The sequence below is a fragment of the Rousettus aegyptiacus genome, unplaced genomic scaffold (assembly GCF_014176215.1).
Source record: "Rousettus aegyptiacus isolate mRouAeg1 unplaced genomic scaffold, mRouAeg1.p scaffold_m13_p_5, whole genome shotgun sequence".
NCBI lineage: Eukaryota > Metazoa > Chordata > Mammalia > Chiroptera > Pteropodidae > Rousettus > Rousettus aegyptiacus.
The window spans coordinates 62,378,849-62,397,923 of NW_023416308.1; the positions used below are offsets into that span (position 1 = coordinate 62,378,849).

General features: G+C 37.6%; 1 protein-coding gene across 5 annotated transcripts in view; it reads right to left on the reverse strand.

Moving 5' to 3' along the window:
* Positions 1–19,075, reverse strand: part of FAT3 (FAT atypical cadherin 3) — a 603,178-nt gene that overhangs the window by 461,779 nt on the left and 122,324 nt on the right. For all 5 annotated transcript variants that reach the window (XM_016158663.2, XM_016158661.2, XM_016158662.2 and 2 more), the window contains exon 2: positions 15,249–18,557. In XM_016158663.2, coding sequence (XP_016014149.2) covers positions 15,249–18,540 — 3,292 coding nt within the window. In that variant the 5' untranslated portion in view covers positions 18,541–18,557. The remainder of the gene's footprint in view (positions 1–15,248; positions 18,558–19,075) is intronic.

Consider the following 19,075-nt stretch of genomic DNA (forward strand, 5'->3'; position numbering starts at 1 on the left):
CAAACATGCTCATTATACAAAGCAAGAGATTCTAGGATCCATTTGAGAGGAATAGGGAACTTCTGATCTTTATTCTGCTTCTGGTTAGAAGCCAAAACACAGCAGGTTTGCTGCTTCCAACATCTTTATTAAGAATCCTATGCACCAGCTAGAAAACATTCCCCTGCTGAACCCAGAGAGAAATCTTGAGAGTGACAGGACATCTACTCAAACCTGGGTACCAGGCTCTGCATGTTAAGTGAGCACTGGAGGTCTCCAGAATGATTAACTATTTGCCCCAGAGCCAACTGCACATTCCTGTTCCTGACACGAATTTCTTTCCCACTGCAGCTCCGTCAGCCTGAAACTAGAACCAGTATTAGACAAAGCAATTTAATTTTATTAAAGGGCTAGAAATTCAACCTTACAGCTGGAGAGACTGTGTTGGTTTGGTCAGAATACTCTCTTTCCCACCTACTCCCTGCTAAAGCAAGTGGTCTGGATAGATGATCCCAGTAGAAAATTTTCAACACCTTAGTGTTTACTCAACGAAGCTGGAGTACCCAGGGAGTCACTTCATTGAGCGTGCACTGCCAGGAGACACAGGGGAAAGATTGTTTTGTTTGGGCTTTTCATAGCTCCCTAATATTTTACAACAACAATGATACTGTTTCGCAGTTTAATGTCTAGTGTCTTAATGTGGGGCTTATTTATCTCACCCAAAACAACATAATTGCAGCATAGAAAACCACTTCTGGGAATAGGAATGTTTGCATATGCTAATGATTTGATTTAAAGAGTTCTGTGACTAAAAACTGAGCATGTGTGATTTTAAAATGTGTTTTTATCTTTGCTTCAAATGTTAGGTATGATTTTTTAGGTCAGTAAATGGCACAATGTGAAATACTAAGTTGCAAAATACCATAAAGGATGGCTCCCAAAAACCTCACAAGTATAAAGAACACACATAGTTAACTCTGGCATCAGCCATTCTAGTAAAAGGCGATGTCTGCTACAGCCACGTCAGTAACTCCACGTCTCAGAAATAAATATGGTTAATGATAATAACTTAAGACAACAAAAGCATCTTCTGAATCATCAAGGCAGCTCTGATCAAAATTGTGTCCATGCTTACAAGCCCTGGGTTCAAGGTTCAGTTGTACCACTGATCAACTGTGGGGATGTGGAAAAGTCACTTCATTTCAACAAGTCTCATCTTTTTAAAATGTCAAAGAAGGCCAGCAAGTTAACTTTGCTCCAAAGAATCATCAAAGAATTTTTAAAAATTCATTTCAATTACAATTTTAGCAGGAAATATATTAAATTATCTTAATTCTTTGAAAATTTATGACATAGGTTCAGGGTGTGTATCTATTTTATTAAACAGGCCAGCACACGTCCAGTTTTCCTGCATGCATGCCTCATCCTCCCAACAAGAATGGAGGTCTCTAAGCAAAAGACCAAGTTCCAAGTCCAGTGGCTAGGATATCACACCTGACATAGCAGCTGCTCAGTCTGATAGGCCGAAAGACAATACACTTGATAATAATAAAAGTATAATTGCTGTGGAATAGCATTCAGAAAATCAGACTCCAGAGGAAGATGAAAAATATGTATAAATTAACAAGGGAAGAGGTAGTGAAAAGTTTTTCCTCTTATGGTGTAGACATGTTAGAATTAAAGGAAATTCGAGATGTAGTATTATTTACATCAAGACTTTTGATTCACTGGAAAATACTTTTAAACAGGATATTTCTGTGTTAAACACATCCGCATTTATAACTGTGTCTTTTAAATTATATTCTTCCTATAGTTTGTAGTAGCTTTGTTCATAACAGAGAATTGTTATCAGGGTTTGTATAGGGCAATCAACTGAGTTTGCTCCCAATCTTTCTTGCCTTCCTCCAAACTGAAAGAGCAAGTTTACAAATCTAAAATTCCTCAGGACTTAATGCAGAGGCCTTCTTTGGAACCAACCACCAACTGTATACTTTCTTCCTTACTTGCATTATTTTTCTGCTCATCATTTCAACTCATTTAACATATTACATCCAACAAATTATACATTATACTTATCTTGATTATTTCTACATAGATAAGAATTGTTACAAGGATAGGATTTTTGTCCATTTGGTTCCCTGGTGTAACTTAGTGCCAAGAACAATGCCCGTCACATAGTAGGTGCTAAATATATATAATATGTAATGACATGTAATAACATACATGATTAATATCAATTATAACACATAACATGTATAACATAAACTGTGATGCACATTGTCATTTGTGTTATCTTATATTACAATTGTTTATATTATATAATGTACTATATATTTATCATATTTAATACACATTATATTTAGCCTATGTTTATATATGTTATGCTACAATGAATATTATAATAAATGAATATTGCAGGTATTCCTTTTATGCTCTTATCAACAAAGGAACAGGAGAAAATAGGATGCACAGAGTGAGGTGGGGGTGACGAATTTCCAGAAGGACCCAAACACACAGGCCCCATGGGTAGTGTGTGGTCAGGATAAAGTAAGGGCTATGGAATTAGACAATGTGAGTTGAAGTCTTGGCTCTGTTACTTGCTAGCTTTTTGAAATTGGGCACATTATTTAACCTAAACTTCAATTCCCACAGCCATAAATCTGGGGTAATAAGAGTACCTGCCTCATAAGTTTAATGTGAGGACTGAATGAGCTCAAGTATATGAAACACCCTGCAGAGTAGCCAGCAGCTAGCAAACTCTTTATAACTGCTAGATTATAGTGATGAGGGTGTTGATGATGGAGATAATGATGATGGGATATGGTGACAAGGAATGAAGATGAGAAAATAAGTTCAAAACACTAAACGCTCACAAAATCCTCAACCTCCCGTTCTTCTACCTCCCTCTGCATTTCTAGCCCATGAATTCATGCACATATAGTTAATAAAATGGCACTCAGAGGTCAGATGCTTATAAGAAAAGAGAGGTATTTAAAAGATGTTTTGCCCACATCAATCAAAGGATCAGAAATGCTGACACTTTTGCCCTCGTACTTTTATGCAATCCGGGACCCAGAGAAAATAGAATTATAACACCTTGATCAATCAGAGCCTTTGGGAAATGTGTTGTTTTGTGGTTGAGTTTTCTAAATAGGTAGTTGAGCAACAATCCAGGTAGGCATCACAATTTTATGGGTCGTATTTTGCTTTGTTTAGTTAGATTTTATTTGTTTTGATGAAAAATCTTTCCCAAGTACACTGCAATTCTTTGCCCAGACTCAGGTGCACAACCAAGATCTACTCAGCCCAGACTGCTCCACTACCCCCCAGGCCTCAATCGTTCACCAGCTTCCTGACAGGGACTCCTCCCACTGTCACGGCAGAAAAAGAGGAGCTCCCCCACAGCACCAGCTGATGAGAGACCGTAATACATAAACACTGACCAAACTGTACTTACAGAGTATTGGCTTCCCCATCAGTTGCCTGGGCACACCAAATGCCACCCAGGAGAGTTGAGAAATTAATGCTCTGGGTGGCAGATCTCACTAATAAGAAGTCAAAAATGGGAAAGAGTAAGCAGAAAAATTTCTTGCCCTTCCCTCCAATGCCAGCCATAATGGCCCAAGATACAGTGGCTCATTGTGGCCTCCCTGGAGACATGGAGGGTGACTGAGGAACAGGTTGGGTTTTGTTATGAAGCTATGACCTGTCTAGTAATGCAGTAATTTTATTTGGTCTCCCTTCTTTCTGACCTGGCCTCTTTTCACCTCATTCTTGCTCCCCTGGAATTGATACCCTTAATAAAACATTGGCATGCACTGTAACTTTTGCCTCAGGCTCTGTTTCTAGGGATCCTGGACCTCTACAGTGATGGGGACTTTTCATTATAATGATTAGCTATTACACTGTGTGGTAATGAAGAGATGGGCTCCCTTTGGGCTTTAGCCCTTAAGGAGATTCTTAGGGCTCTTATCCAGAAAGTGTCTGAAGTGTATGAGTAAAAGCTCAGAGGCCAGCACTGGCCTGCCTTATTCCAACTCCAGCTCCACCAAAAGCTGTGAAACCTTGGACAAGTTAACTTAAAATCAAGCTTTCGTTTCCTCACCCATAGGATAATTAGACAACCTACCTCACAGAATTCTTTTGAAAAGTAAATACATTAATACTTTTTAATGCCTGGCATATAATAAGCATGCAATGGAATCAGCTTTTTATTTCTCTTGCTACCTGATTAACAGATTTATTTCCCATTGGCATTTGTATACCTACCTATAGAAATATCTCTGCTTTGCAATTTCTAAAGTACTGCAGGACTACATATCAACAAGTCTAGCTTATTAGAATCATGTGCAAAGTAAAAGTAAATGTGATCTAGGTAAAAACCCAAGAGTTCATGTACATCAGTGCATTTCTTTTTAAAGGCTATTTAGAAGACTCCCCAATAGCAATTTCTGCTCACATCCTGGTTCTGGAGCATATCCTACCGAATTATCAAGTTATAAATTAACTTAAGTATTACTATACATTCTTGAGTCATGCTGTGTGATTGTGGAATACAGAAGCCTAACAGAATTAATGTGTTTGAGTGCCTACACCATGCTAGTGGTGAAACACAAGAATTTAGTGACCATAAAGGGAACTACCGCCCTGTCCAATTCTGATTATTTGGCTTGTAGGATAAAACTACGAGACAGACAGAAGGACTACACCTGCACTTTTAGCAACTAGAGCAATGTTTTCGGAAATTGTTACCCAAGTTAATAACTGTTTTCATTTCAAGGCTAATTCAGTTTAACCATGTGGTAAATGTTCCTTTAGATATATCCTCAAGGTGTGAGAAATCAGTACTTAACTCTAGCCAGGTTCAGGGAGAGATGCATGATATGCATGAGGTCAAGGAATCCACATACATGATGGAAAACTTTAACACCTTACTTTCTATCATCACAGTCTCATTCAGGATCTCAGGGCCTCATATTGTTGATATACTATCACAAGAATAGAATTCCTTATCACAGCTGACCTCTAGTCAAAGTTCATTTTTAATAATCAAAGGGTTTTATCAAGGTTCCAGTCAATGAAATTAGAAATATCCTACAAATGCCAGCAGCCCATGGGGATGGGAATTGCTGATTGTAAGATGTGCTACCGACACGTACACTGTATAGTAATAAATGGGATTATCTATAATAAAATTTAATAATAATATGGAAATTATGGTTATGTGAAACCCCATACGATTTAGAGGAAACCTCCAAATAATGCTTTTAGGATACAGATGATGAGTCTAATGAAAGAATTCTGTGAATCATTATGACAGCTCTCATAGGTCCTTTTTATTCGCATCCATATCCTGGGGTATTCTTACTAATGAACTAACAAAAAGATGCTACAGAAAAGAGTGGCCCAAGGAACATTGCAATTCTCTCACTAGCCATCTGGTCTTAAAGGAAAAGCTCAAGACTCTATATTTCTTGAACTTACAGATTTCCTATTCTTCAAGTACTGTTTTGGCCACCGAACTTCCAGGGCACCTCCTTGAGATACTTGGAGACATCTGGGAGCCAGATCCACTCACGTGCAACCTTGATCCCTCGCACCATTGTCTGCTAGTTTAAGAATATACGAGAGGGACAAAAATCTTAAACCTGGTCTAGGTGTCGCCAGTCTTCAAATCAGGACTAGCCTATGCAGTCTTGCCCAGCTCAGTCGCTCTTCAATGACCTTGACTTATTTCTTTCAGAAAAAACTGTTCATTTACTAACAATGCCAGGTAGATGCAGATTTAACATGAAGCTATCAAAACTGAAGCTTCAAAGCCCCAGGGAGAACCCTAGCAATTGTTCATATGGTTAAACTTTTTTGCAAAAGTAATATATTTTAACCGCAATAATTTAACACTTTTTCATTTTCCCCTCCACCATCTCTTCTATGACATTTGCATCATCAGGTAGAGTGGCTGCAGGCATTTGGGCTATCTGTCCAAGGGAGAATTGAGCTGAGGATATATTTAGTGTGTACTTAGTGGCACATATTTACGTGGTTCAATATCAATTCCATGTATAGTCAAATCGTTGTTAGTCACCCCAGTGTAGAAACAGATTCCAAAATCACTCTTACTATATATACTGCACTTATACACCCAGCACTGTAGCATGGAAATGAAAGGCTAGAACTTGTATCACCATGTGAATATATCCTGTGGTGGCCAGCACTAGAATTATGTTGGTGGGGGATGAGAAATTAGGCTCAAAATGTACAAAGACAGCAGCTAGTCTGTAGATAATTCCCCAATCACTGTAAACCTGTAATTGGAAGGTTTGGTTCTTGCCTACAGTGTCAAAATGAAAGTTCTTTCCCAGAATTCAGCATACAAATTATAAATGTACCATGATTTTTTTCTTTAGTGATTAGATTCTCAGAAGCAGAAATCACTAGACTTTTTTTGTTTGTTTGTTTATAGAGCACAGACCTGTAGCAGTATTAACAGCAAAAACATATGTTATAGCTCATGAGAATAAAATTTTAGATAGAATTTTTTTCAAAATTGACACTAATGTAGAAAATTTAGATGGCATCGCTAATAAGAAGTTGTGACTGCACAAAAACAATTCTAAACTGTCAGTGATAGAACACAAATTTCAATCAGTGACATTGGAAAAAAATTAAATAATCTTTCTGTACTTTTTATAAAAATAATTACAAATTGTCATCCTATGAAGAGGCAATCAAAGCAAAAATGTAACCAAAAATGTAGGGGATAAAAAACATTAGAGAGTTATGTCAGACATTTAATCGACAAAGGTATTATGCTAATTTTCTGAGTTATATGATATGTGTGGTATTTGCTGACTTTCAAACTTATGAGTTATTGTGAATTCTTTCCTCATTCCAAACAAATATGATGATTTTGCAGTCCTAACTTCTTACACTTTTTCTCAAAGCAGGCACTCAAAATAAAATGAGGTATAAGCTTCAAGCCTCACAAGACCTAGATCCTTTTCTGGAGTTGGGCATTCTTTGATAATTATGCCTTGCTTGTATATCATCAGCTCACTTTAATGCTCCAGTTATCTCTCATACTGTCTTGTCTCCAATAGGAATTTGTAAAATTACCCCACAATGCTGAAGGGTGATGAGAGCTAAGGCCACAGTGAACATGATGAATGGCTGGCGCAAGGCACTCACTTATATCGTGTCACTTAGGCATCGCACAGTTTGCAATTACATGATTTTCTACTCGTCCTTGACTTAATCATCTACACATCCTTTTCAGTGCAAAGCACCGTATCTGCAAGAAACTGGTACACTATAAATGTGGGAATGAAAGAAGCAGAGGTAAAGGGCAAGAAAAAGAAAGAAGAGAAATAGAGAAAAGAGGCAGAAATTAATGGAAGTAAGTAGAGCATAAACCATGAAAATAAATTACGTTCTATTTTATAGATTTGGGGATAAAACAGAAAGGCTTTATATTATTATATATAAATATCTGTATGTGTATTCTTCATATTTTTAGCTTAATTCCTTCAACTTTTGTTCACTTTTTTACCCCAAACATTCCATATTCAATGTTATTTTAACCCAGTATTATTCTCACCAGCATACTGCTTTTTAAAAGCAACCAAAATATTACCTATGTTATGCAAATGGAAATCTGTGACTTTAATCACAAAGAGTGGCCTTTGAGGAGCCACTAAACTCTCCAATGGAGAAATTTGGAGAGTCCTATTATATTCAATAATTCATATACCAGCATCCAGAATTTAATATAAAGTGCATTGAATCCTACACACAGCTCTGTGTAGATTTTGTCTGTTGATAAGGCATGCTTTCATAAAAACTAGCAAGCTAAACATACAGACTACAGCCTATTTTCATTTTCACTTCATTTTCTTTTCAAGGAAACATTGTGAATGTAGTGGCATCACATAAATATTTATCAAACTCTGTAATTCTTCCAAATGTAATGATAAATAAAAGTATTTTCAATGTGCATACAAAACACCTGCAAAAACATTTTTAGAAGACTGAAATAAGATGCAAACTACCCAGAGTCATAAAGAGTAATACATTTTTCCCACTCCTTTTAGAGAATCACTAACACATGAAGTAATCATTTGATAGTTTTTGTAACCTCTGCTTAGGAGAAACCTGAAACTTAACTCTCGTTTACTAAAGAGATAAAAACAATTCGGTATCACTTGGGAAAGCAGAAATAATAACCATGATATAAAGGGCCAGGTAAGCCATTAAAAACTTTCATTATTAATATAAAAGAAAGTCTAATTTCAGAAAAAAAGGCCACGCAAGTTTCTAAGTTGTCGGCCTGCCACTGTGTTTAGATTTCCTCATTACGGTGGTCATTTTCTTTAAACAGGAACAAGAGCAGCTCAAACTTGATACATGATGCAGACATAATTGCAGATGTAAACCAACAGTCCTCCATTAAAACTTAAATTGCCTTCAGCCAACAGTTAAGAAAAGGTCAAGAAGAAGGCACCTGCTGAAAAGTGTAATAAAAACATGCTGTTCATTACTTTCCAGAAGCTTCTAATCCTCTTTCCCACCTGGCTTACATGACAACCACTAGGTTCATCTGAATGTGGTGGAGTGTTCAGGGCTCCTCTGGGAAACATTATTTTCCCCTCAAATAATTATGTTCAAAAAAGTCTAGCTCTAAGGTTAAAAATCCAGAGTCAAGAAAAGTTTCTGCTATCACTTGATCATAACTTTATTCCTCTCCTTTGCTTGCTCTGGACCCAAGGAAAAATTTTAAGGGCAAACTTGGGCCAAAATTCATCGAGTCTCTCCTGACTTAGATGCATGAAGGTAAAAATATGATGTCAAAAAAAAAAAAAAAGAGAGAGAGAGAGAGAATAAGCATGAGGAATGCCATTTAGTCTGCAATTGTCATGAACTGCACCAAAGCCATCAAATAACAGCTGTCCTACTCCTCAACCTGTCAAGGAGAAGTTAACAGGCAAGTTGGAGGAAAAGAAGTTGAAAAGATTAACAGCTATCCATCAGAAAAAAAATATGACTTATGGTACCTCTGAGTAAAAGAAAAAGGAAGCTTATATATGACTGCATTATGGAAGATACATGCTACTATTGGAATTACCTACTCCTTTAAAAAACGTCTGAGCTGTGACTAACAGTTTTTGCAATGACAAAAAGGTTCTCATATTTCTAACACACGTTGTCCTTTTCTTGGTTTTCATTCACTTAGTCTTTAACTATCTGATAATTAGAGATTACCAATACAATATTAGACTCAGTACTGGTAGCTAGTGAACAGTACTTCAGTTGAACTAAATAAATAAAAACTACTCAGCATCACAACATTTGAGATCCTGAAAGATCCTGATACCATACCAACCAGCTGAACTCCTCTTTTTCTTATGGCTGGTGGGTCAGGGTCTTCAGTAAAGCATTTTCTTCTCAGCGTAGAAAATGTGTAGAAAGCATAAGCTAGATGGGGAGGGGAGAAAGTCTCCAGGTTTCACTTTCATTCATTGTAAAATGAAAGCACTAAATAATTATTATCTTTCTATCATTTCTCCAGGTCTCCCATGGAATGTGCTAACACACAGAGCAGCATTACAGCGATCAGAATTATTAGGACTTGCTAGGCAACATCAGTTTTGGAAATATTTTTAAACTTTGAATTTGTTTGAAAAATATTTAAATGAGAAAAATATTTTATCAGTCAGGGTCCTGTCAGAAAACAGATGGTACACTCACACTGGGTAATTGAGAAGTATTTAAAAAATATACTATTTACAAAGGTGTGGGCAGGGTGTAGGGAAAGTAATTTTCAAAAAAAAAAAAGATACAGTGCTCCAGAGCTGGTAACACCAAAGATATGTTTCTACCCATCAACAGAGCGATGCGGCCAGTCCACAGAAACCAGTGTAAAAAGCGTCAAAGAGATAAATAATCTGTACTAATTCTCTTTCATCCTCTCTACATTCCCACTGGCAGAACCAAGAGATGTCAGGGAGCAAAGGAGCCTCAGGGCCAAGTTGCTAAGGCGCCTGGACACAAAGCAGAAAGAAGGGTAAAGAGGGGGATCTGGAGAGGCAAATGGGAGAAAGCTAAAACAGATACTAAACACAGTTAGAAATTATAGCTATTGTTCGAATAGTCTGCTCATTTATAAAAAAAAATAGTTTTATAGTGCTTAATGAGTGTGAGATAACTCCTTTGGGTGTCTTTCTGAACCCAAGTGCACATCAGATCTCCTAATCCTCTGACGATTCTATCAAAACATTTGTAATAAAGAGAGTATTCTATGCTCACTTAAGTTGCAGAAATGCTGGCTAGAGCCTCAATAGAAAGAAAGGTAAATATAAATGCGTATGTGTGGTGCACATGAGGTTTTCCTCTTAAAATACCAGATGTGTAAAAATAAGAAAACCACCATCCCTACCCTCATGGGACTATTGAATAAGAACATCTGAATAAAGCATTTTGCACAAAACTTGGCACATAGATGGTGTTCACTAAATATTAACCACTGCTGCCATTACCACCAGCATCATCACCTGCAGCTGCATTCTGACTTCTCAGACAGACTAGGGAATTTCCCAGCATGCAAGACCCAGGCCTTACACCTATAGCTCTATTTGTCACTAGAATCTTACAAATAGGTAGAAGCTAATTAATTTTAGATTATGAAGATAATAGTGAGAGTTGTCATATGTTATGTCCAACTGTATTATTATTCAGTAATTACTCATTTCTCTCCCTCTCTCACTCCCTCCATAAGAGAAGTATTCATCCCTGCCCCACATCAATGCTGAGCTTGGCCCCATGGCCTGCATGGGCCAACAGAATGTGAGTCAGTTTCAAGCAGAGGTTTTAAGAGGCACTGCAAGCTTCCATCGGCCCTCTTGCTCTCCTGACCTCCATTTTGAGAACATCACATCCCAGATAGTGGGTACACTTTCAGCCTGGGTCATAGAATGGGAAGACATGTGGAACAGTTTTTAATTAAATTCACAGCCTGCAACAAATTGCTTCAACTGTTTCTAAGACTCAGGAGCAAGAACAAAAAACTGTTTCTATAAGCCACTGAAATTTTGTGATTGTTTGTTACCCAGTAATAATACAGAAAAATACATATGCTTAATAAGGTTATTGCGGCATGCTGGAATGGAAAAGAGGGAACCTAACGTGATATTTAGAGTCTGTTTCTGGAGTTCCAATCCCAGCTCCGACAACTCCTAGATGCATGACCCTAACTGGGTAAGCCTAGTTAAACCCCCCCTTGCAGGATTACTGTGACAATTAAAAATAGTACACAAAGTACCCAGCACAGTGCCTGGCACATAATAGATACTTGATAAATGAAAGAAATAATATAATTAGCAAACGTGGATGGCAAAAATATCTTCCCAAGTACCCATGAATAACTTGCTAAACTGAAAATTGTTTATCGCAATTTAATATTTCTTTAACCTCAAGTAAATAAAATGGTGAAACCATTGCTTAAGTTTGCAGCCCACAAAAGAATTTAATGGAAAATTATACTTTAAAATAGACAATGTGCTCTTTCTAAACCTTCTAAACTTCTGAGTATTCAAGATATGAATTCCTGTTGTGTGAAAGGCTAAGAATGCACTTTGTGAAGGAAAAAAATGATTAAATAGCATATTCCAGACTAGTAATTTAAACTGTGATCAAATCCAGTGTAGGTGGGGGGGCCCCAGTTAATTCATTTACTGTGAACATTATTAAACTTTTATGAAATGCCTGCGCACGGTAAAGAATGTCAAAGGTATGGTTTTGTTCATTGAGTTCCAAAAACAGTCAAGAACGTAAGACTACTAAGTGGATCGACTAATCCCAGCAAATGCAGTTTCACAAAACAGAAGCACCACAATTAACGAAGCACAGAAATAGACTTTTGATCCGTCAGGAAGGCATTCAGAAAATTATCACCACTAATGAATAACAGAAGATCTATTTGGATTGTAAAGCTGAGTAGAAAAGGAATTTATTTAAAAATATGAGCTGCATTCCCTGCTTTTCAAAAGAGTAAGGAAAAGGACTTTACAGAAAAGATACAATCTGGTAGACACTCTCTGAAGAGCCCAAGTAAATTTTGGGTAGTGCTTCCAAACCACACGCGGAAGGAATGCACGAGGTGCTTAAATAAAGATTCCTGGGCTCCTCCTCCAGGCCTCCTGAATCTGAATATTTGAGAACTGGACCTGGGAATCTGCATTATTAACAAACTCTGCAGCTGCTTCATGTGCACATTGAAGTTTGAGACTGGCAAACAAGGTGAGCTATTAAATGACCTTTGGCAGCTGACTTAAAGATCTTTGAAATACAGAACTCCAAACAAGCTTAGGACATTCTATGGCCAAGGGTCAAATGAAGACAACAGAGTCTGAACTTGAGACTCAGTAACAGCTGCAGGGCTAAATAGCCATTCATTCTGCCAGCAGTTCAAGTCATGATTTTTAATACTGGGAGACCAAGAGCTGATGGACCTTTCAAGTGGTGCAAACCCAACAGCACCATGGTGATGACTTCTCAGGTTGGACATACATTTGCCAAACTTCTCTTAGACCCTAGCATCTCCCTGGCACAAGTCCAGAACAATTAAGCCCAGTTTCTTGGGCTTGGCTGTATTAAAGTCGGTAAGAGGTAAAAGGGGAGGAAGTAAGAGGGTTAGGATTATTGTATAGGAAATTCTAACCTTCATAAAAAATTTCAACATCAAATCCAAACCTTTTTTTTCTATAATACAAAGAAAAACATAGCTTTACTTTCTAAGAGAAGGGATCAAAATGAATGAAAAGTAGGAAAAGAAACTTCTACTATAGTTTTTAAAATAAAAAATCCTCTGGGATTTGTAAATCAGAAACCCGTGTAATTAATGCAAATAAAGAACCCTGAGCTAGGGCTGAAGAGAGACGTGGGTTCTAGGTACAACCATATCCTCTTGTGGGTATGTGACCTTACACAACTCATGAAGCTTCTCTTTAACCCAAAGGAATTTGGATTTACAAGAAAGAGCTGTTTTAAATCACAAAGCAATGTCAAAACATAAGAGGCATTATCATTAACTGTGGCAAAATTTATATAATCCAGAATCTAACAGAACAAATGCAGAAAAGCGAGTTGTTGCTTTTTTTTTTGACAGAGGCAAAGGATATCAAACTCCTGGAGTCAAGAATTACAAGGGCAGCTATATCATCAGATGAAACCGTACACACATTTTTATGAAATAACACCCAAGATAAGAACAAAACAACAGTACAAATGAAAGAAATCTAGGCCACTCTCACCAAATCGCTCCTGTTCTTCCTTGCATTAAGCCACTCTAAGATGAACTTCCTAATAAAACAACTCAGTGTAGTTTGACATAGTCATCTAGGCAGCAGCGGTTAATGATTCAGTCCAACTCCTTCCTACTGACCTACCTACCCACATCCACCTCACTCCCAAAGGTAAGCTCCTCTCACTGGAGACCCACACAAACAATGGGACTCCAAGGAAAAAAGCAGGGTGATTAATGGTCTGTGTCATCAGACAATGATCCCAGGGCTTAAGGACTTTAAAACCTGTTTAACACTTTATTGCCTTACAGATTTTAGATCAATACCAAATTCAAGTGTATCTAGGAAATGCAAGGAAGCCCAGACTTGTCCTTAAACGGCAGACAGCATATTTTACTGCAGTCCTCAAAGCTAAGCTTGAAACTAGGCTCCAAATTATGTACCTTCTCTGAACATCAGTTCATAAGTTGAGGATTATTAGTTCTACCTAAGGAGGTTGTTGGGAGAATTAAGCAAGACACAACTATAAAGCCCTTCACACAGTGTGCTGCCCATTGTAAGTACTCAAAGAAGTCTTTGTACTAGTAGTAACATATTAGCACAACTAGACACTTAGTAAAGGTTACTTCCCTTCCTTTCTAATTTTGTACTTCAAAGGTGAAAAAATATTCCAATCAAACAGCAAGTTATATATAATAAAACAGAGTATGTAGCTAAATCAGAACCCAATTTTCTTGACATTTACCTCTTCATTCATTATGGCTATGAAGACAAATTTTATAATTTACACCGCCCAGAATTAGAGCCTGTGTATATACAAATTAGTTTAAATTTGTAATGATACATAGTCCTTAACTCCTGTCCAATATTTAATAGTTTCTCAAATCCTTCTTCTAGTATTATTAATGTACTTGATATATTTAGTATCCTTATAATGACCCCTTCCTACTACCTCTTTTAATCATCATTATCATTAATGGGAACGAACCTCCCAAGTGTTGTTGAAAATGATTTAATGTATATAAATATGTTCTGAAGACTGTGAAGTGCTAATATAACCACTTACATAAGAATAGAGAAGATATGGCCACTGTTTTGAGATTTCAACAATCTAAAGACTAGAAAAATGAACAGTGTTAATCAAGGAACACATATACATATGCACATGTCCAGGAACACATACACTTAGATTAAAATGACAATAACTAGAAGAAAAAAATATATATATATGTATATATATACGCATATATATCTGTATTATTGATGGAGAGTAAAAAATAGGTAATAGATAATAATAATATTGGGGCAATTCTGCTCCAATTTTTAAAATATTTCCATAAAAATCAATTCTTACAAATAAAATCTTAAAACAATTTCCAAACAAAATCCACAATACACCTCCTCTAGTCTATCTAGTGAAAACATTCGTAGAAGCATACCTCCATATATTAATGGAACATACACAGTTTAAATAATGCCAGTTATTCAAGGACCAGATGTATCCATGAAACATAAAAGACCAAGCAATTGATGCAGTATCATTTCAGGAAAGCATTACTGCAAAAGGAAAGATTGGTATATGAGATCCACTTGAAAATCCATTCCACACTTCTAATTTAAAGTCAATTCAAATGTAATTTACTTTATCAGGGACCTTAATTGAGCGAAGGTCAAAAGTGCATTCAACAGAGGTGACCATTTCTTATACTTATCAGAAGATAACCAGGTATAGTAGTACTAAACAAGAAAAACAAAAAATAGGGACCCCCCCACTGAAAACCCTGGCTATTACTGTATAAACAGGTCCTCTTATAAACCAATACATTCTAAGAAAAAGCTTTTACTGTGTCATCTTTGCACCAAATGCAACCTCATTTGTCATTCTATTTTACTGTGAGAACACCTCTTTACTTTTCCAATGTTTATGACTTGTGAAGGTGAAACTATACTTCTGACACGAAATGTCAAACTTACCACTCTCGTCATCTATATTGAACCTTCCAAGACCACTGCCATCCCTGATGGAGTACTGGATCTCTCCATCCCTCCCGGAGTCCTCATCTTGGGCAGTCACCTGCAGGACACTTGTTCCAATACGTGAGTTTTCTTTTACAGATCCAACAACAGCAAAGTCTGGGAAGTAGGGCGTATGGAGGTTTTCATTGACATCCACCACTTCCACCTCAACAAAGGAAACAGAGGACAGAGAGACAGGCCGCCCTTTGTCTTTAGCCCGAACCGTGAGGTTATAGAACTGCTGCTTTTCATAGTCAAGCTCTTTGCTCAAGCGGATGGCCCCACTTGCTTTATCTATTTCAAATCTCCCATTATAGTCATTAACCAACGAATAGCGCACTTGACCCCCCAGTCCAAGATCTGGATCATGGGTCTCCAGCCAAGCGATGACAGTGCCGACAGGGAGATCTTCAAGAACCTTCACACTATAGCTACTGGGAATGAAAGCTGGGGAGCAGTCATTGACGTCATCCAAAAACACCTTAAGAGTCACAACTGAAAACAGCTGTTGGCCACTTTCTGCCTTGTCTCTGGCTTCTATTTTTAATGAATAGTTTGCTTTGGCCTCCCGGTCCAATTGGTCAGCTACATAAACAATTCCAGTTGAACTATTGATGGCAAACTGATGTGTATCTGTCAAGACCGAGTAAGTCACTTCGCCATTAGAACCCAAGTCTTTGTCTCTGGCTTCCACTTGAATAATCTCAGTACCAATACCTAAACTTTCAAGAATATTAACTGTGTAACTGTCTTGAAGAAAAATTGGGCTATTGTCATTAGCATCCTCCACATTAATGGTCAGCAGCCTCCATGAAGATTTTTGTGGATTACCTAAGTCATAGATGGTGATATTAAGGAGATAGAGGTCTGTGTGCTCTCGATCCATGGGCATAAGGACCTTAAGTTGCCCAGTCTCCATATCGATATTAAAGCAACTATCCGTATTTCCATCAGATATTGTAAATAGCACCTTTCCATTGAAGCCAGAATCGGCATCATAGGCTTTAATCTTCAGGATGTTAGCCCCGACTGGCAGGTTCTCCTTCACAGCCACGTCAGAAGGAAATGACTTGTCGAAATGTGGTCCTTGCCTATTAATTGAATAAAAGTCGAGAAATCCATCCTCCAGATTCAGTTTCCCATTGGCTTTTGCCTTAATGAGTAATTTCTCTGCCAGCTTTTGAGCCACACGAGTTTCCCTGCAACTGAAGCTCTTTGAGGACACCTTCCCATGTAAGACTGAAATGTTAACAGACATGGGATCCGCAAAATTCTCTCCATCGGTTGCTGTAATCCTGAGGGCGAATTGGCCATTTTTAATGCCAGAATTCATCAATGACTTTTTAAGCTGTAAAACACCAGAGTCTGGGTTTAGATAAAAGAAACCAAGTTCATTTCCAGATAAGATTTTGTACTTCACAAGTTCAAGTTCATCAACATCAATTGCTGAGACAGCTGTGATGTGACTCCCAACTGGAAAATCATACGAAATAACTCCCTGGCAAGCCACTTTTTCAAAGAGAGGGCTGTTGTCATTGACGTTTCCTATTTGAATAGTCACATTTACCTCACTTTCATGGCGATATGGGGAACCCCAGTCAGAGGCTCTGACGATGAACCTGTAAGTTTCTGGAGAGGATTCAAAATCCAGTTCTTCGGTTGTGCTAATAACACCTGTAAACTGGTTAATGGCAAATGGTAACAAATTCAGGCTGGCAATACTATAGGTAATATACCCATTTTCTCCTTTATCCTTATCAGAAGCTGAAACTGTCAGAACACTCGTTCCCACTGGAACACTTTCATTCACAAAAGCATCATACAGTGGCTGTTGAAATTCTGGGGTGTGGTCATTTGCATCTTCTATGCCAATGGTGACTTGTGCTTTTAAATCTCCTTCCTTGTTTGTTACCCCCAGTTTATAAACCTCCTTCTTAACGGTATTCAGTGGCTGTGCTGTGACAATCAAACCTGACCGGGGATTAATTTTGAAGTATTGTGCATCCTCACCAGGAGATAATTTGTATTCCACATCTAGCGGTTCAGGACTTAACTTTACTATAACGACCACGACACCAGGAGGAGAAAATTCACTAATGCTCACATCATACATTTCTTTTTCAAATCTAATTGGGACAGTGTCTCTTTTGGGGTTGGCAATGTGGACAACGTTTATTGCAGAAAGTTTCTGAGGAGACCCCTTGTCTTTTGCTTGGAGAGTGAGATTGTAGCCATAGGGAAAGCTCTCCCAGTCGACCTGCCTTCTCTCCTTAATCTTGTACTCATTCATCCACTTTCCTTCCTTAGCCAGGAAGAACTGATCCAAAGGATCCCCAGCCACAATGGAAACAGACTCAATCTCTCCATTGGCCCCCTCATCCAGGTCATCAACTGTCACCACTGCATAGGTCGACTCTTTGTCCAGAGAGAAGGGAACATGAGTGACTACATGGATAGTTGGGGCATGTTCATTTATGCGTTCAATGTGAACAAAAAGCTTTGCAGTACTGCTCACTCCGTTATTTCCATAGAGTTTCATCCCTCGGTCCACAGCCAAAATTTCCAGATCATACCTACTCTTCTCATCGTAGTTTAATCGTCCACTTAAAGAGATGACACCACTTGTGGGGTGAACGGAAAAGAGATCAACTTTGTTTTTAAAGTAGTAGTAGAATTCTCCATTGGAACCGATATCTGCATCTGTTGCTGTCACCTGGGCAACGCTAGTCCTCAAAGGTGTGCTTTCTGCTATTGTAACAGAGTATGTTGTGGGTGAAAATAAAGGTCTCAGATCATTCATATCTAAAACCTGTATATTCACTTTGGTCCATGCTTCTAAATCCTCTCCTCTGACAGAACCTTTTACTATCAATAAATAATTGTCCTGAATTTCCCTATTCAATATGGCAGAATTTCCACCTTTAGTTCTTATTCTGAGAAAACAGAAATCTGCAATAATGACTTCCTCTGCTTTGAAAAAGCCTTCCTCATCTCCAGATACTATTCTGTATTTGATATCCCAGGACAGATCTATTAAGGTGATGCCCATTCTACTCTGACTGTTGACGTAGGTCCTTGCTGCTGAATTCTCATACACTGTAGCATTATAAATGGAATGTGTGAAGTGGAAGCCCAGGGGCCCAGTCCCTGGCAGCCCTTGGGAGACAGTGGCCAAGAGCTTGAGAAGCAGGAGGAGGAGGCAAGAAGGAGGAGGCCGTGTACCCATACAGTATCCCATAGTTATATCCATCACATCATACTTCCATCCTGGAGGGGAAAAAAAAGAGAGAGAGAAAAGATAAATTAACTTAAGAGGAAAGCAGAAGAATAGAAAATAACTGTTATGAAACAATGCTTTTAAAAAACTTTATTATAAAATATTTTTATTAAAACATCAATACAATAAAAAATATTAGAAACCTTAGCACTTAACCTCATCTTGTTTGATTTTTTTTAAATGACACTTTCACATTTTTGATAGAATTTTTCATTGGTAAAAGATTTCTTGCTTTCTCAGAGTCAATTTAGAAATATGTACTGGAAGCCTTAAAAAGTACATTTGCCTTTTTTGACTTAGAATTAATTATCTTCTAGGCAATTATCCTATGGCAATAATTAGAAAAGCGTACATTTATAGCTCGGTTTAAAATACAAAAAAGATGAAAAGATACTAATTGCCTATCAATAGAGAATCAAATAATTTTTGGTACATTCATAAAGTGAAATACTATGCAGCAATTAAAAATAATAATTTTAAAAGATCTGTATTTTCAGAAGCATTAAGA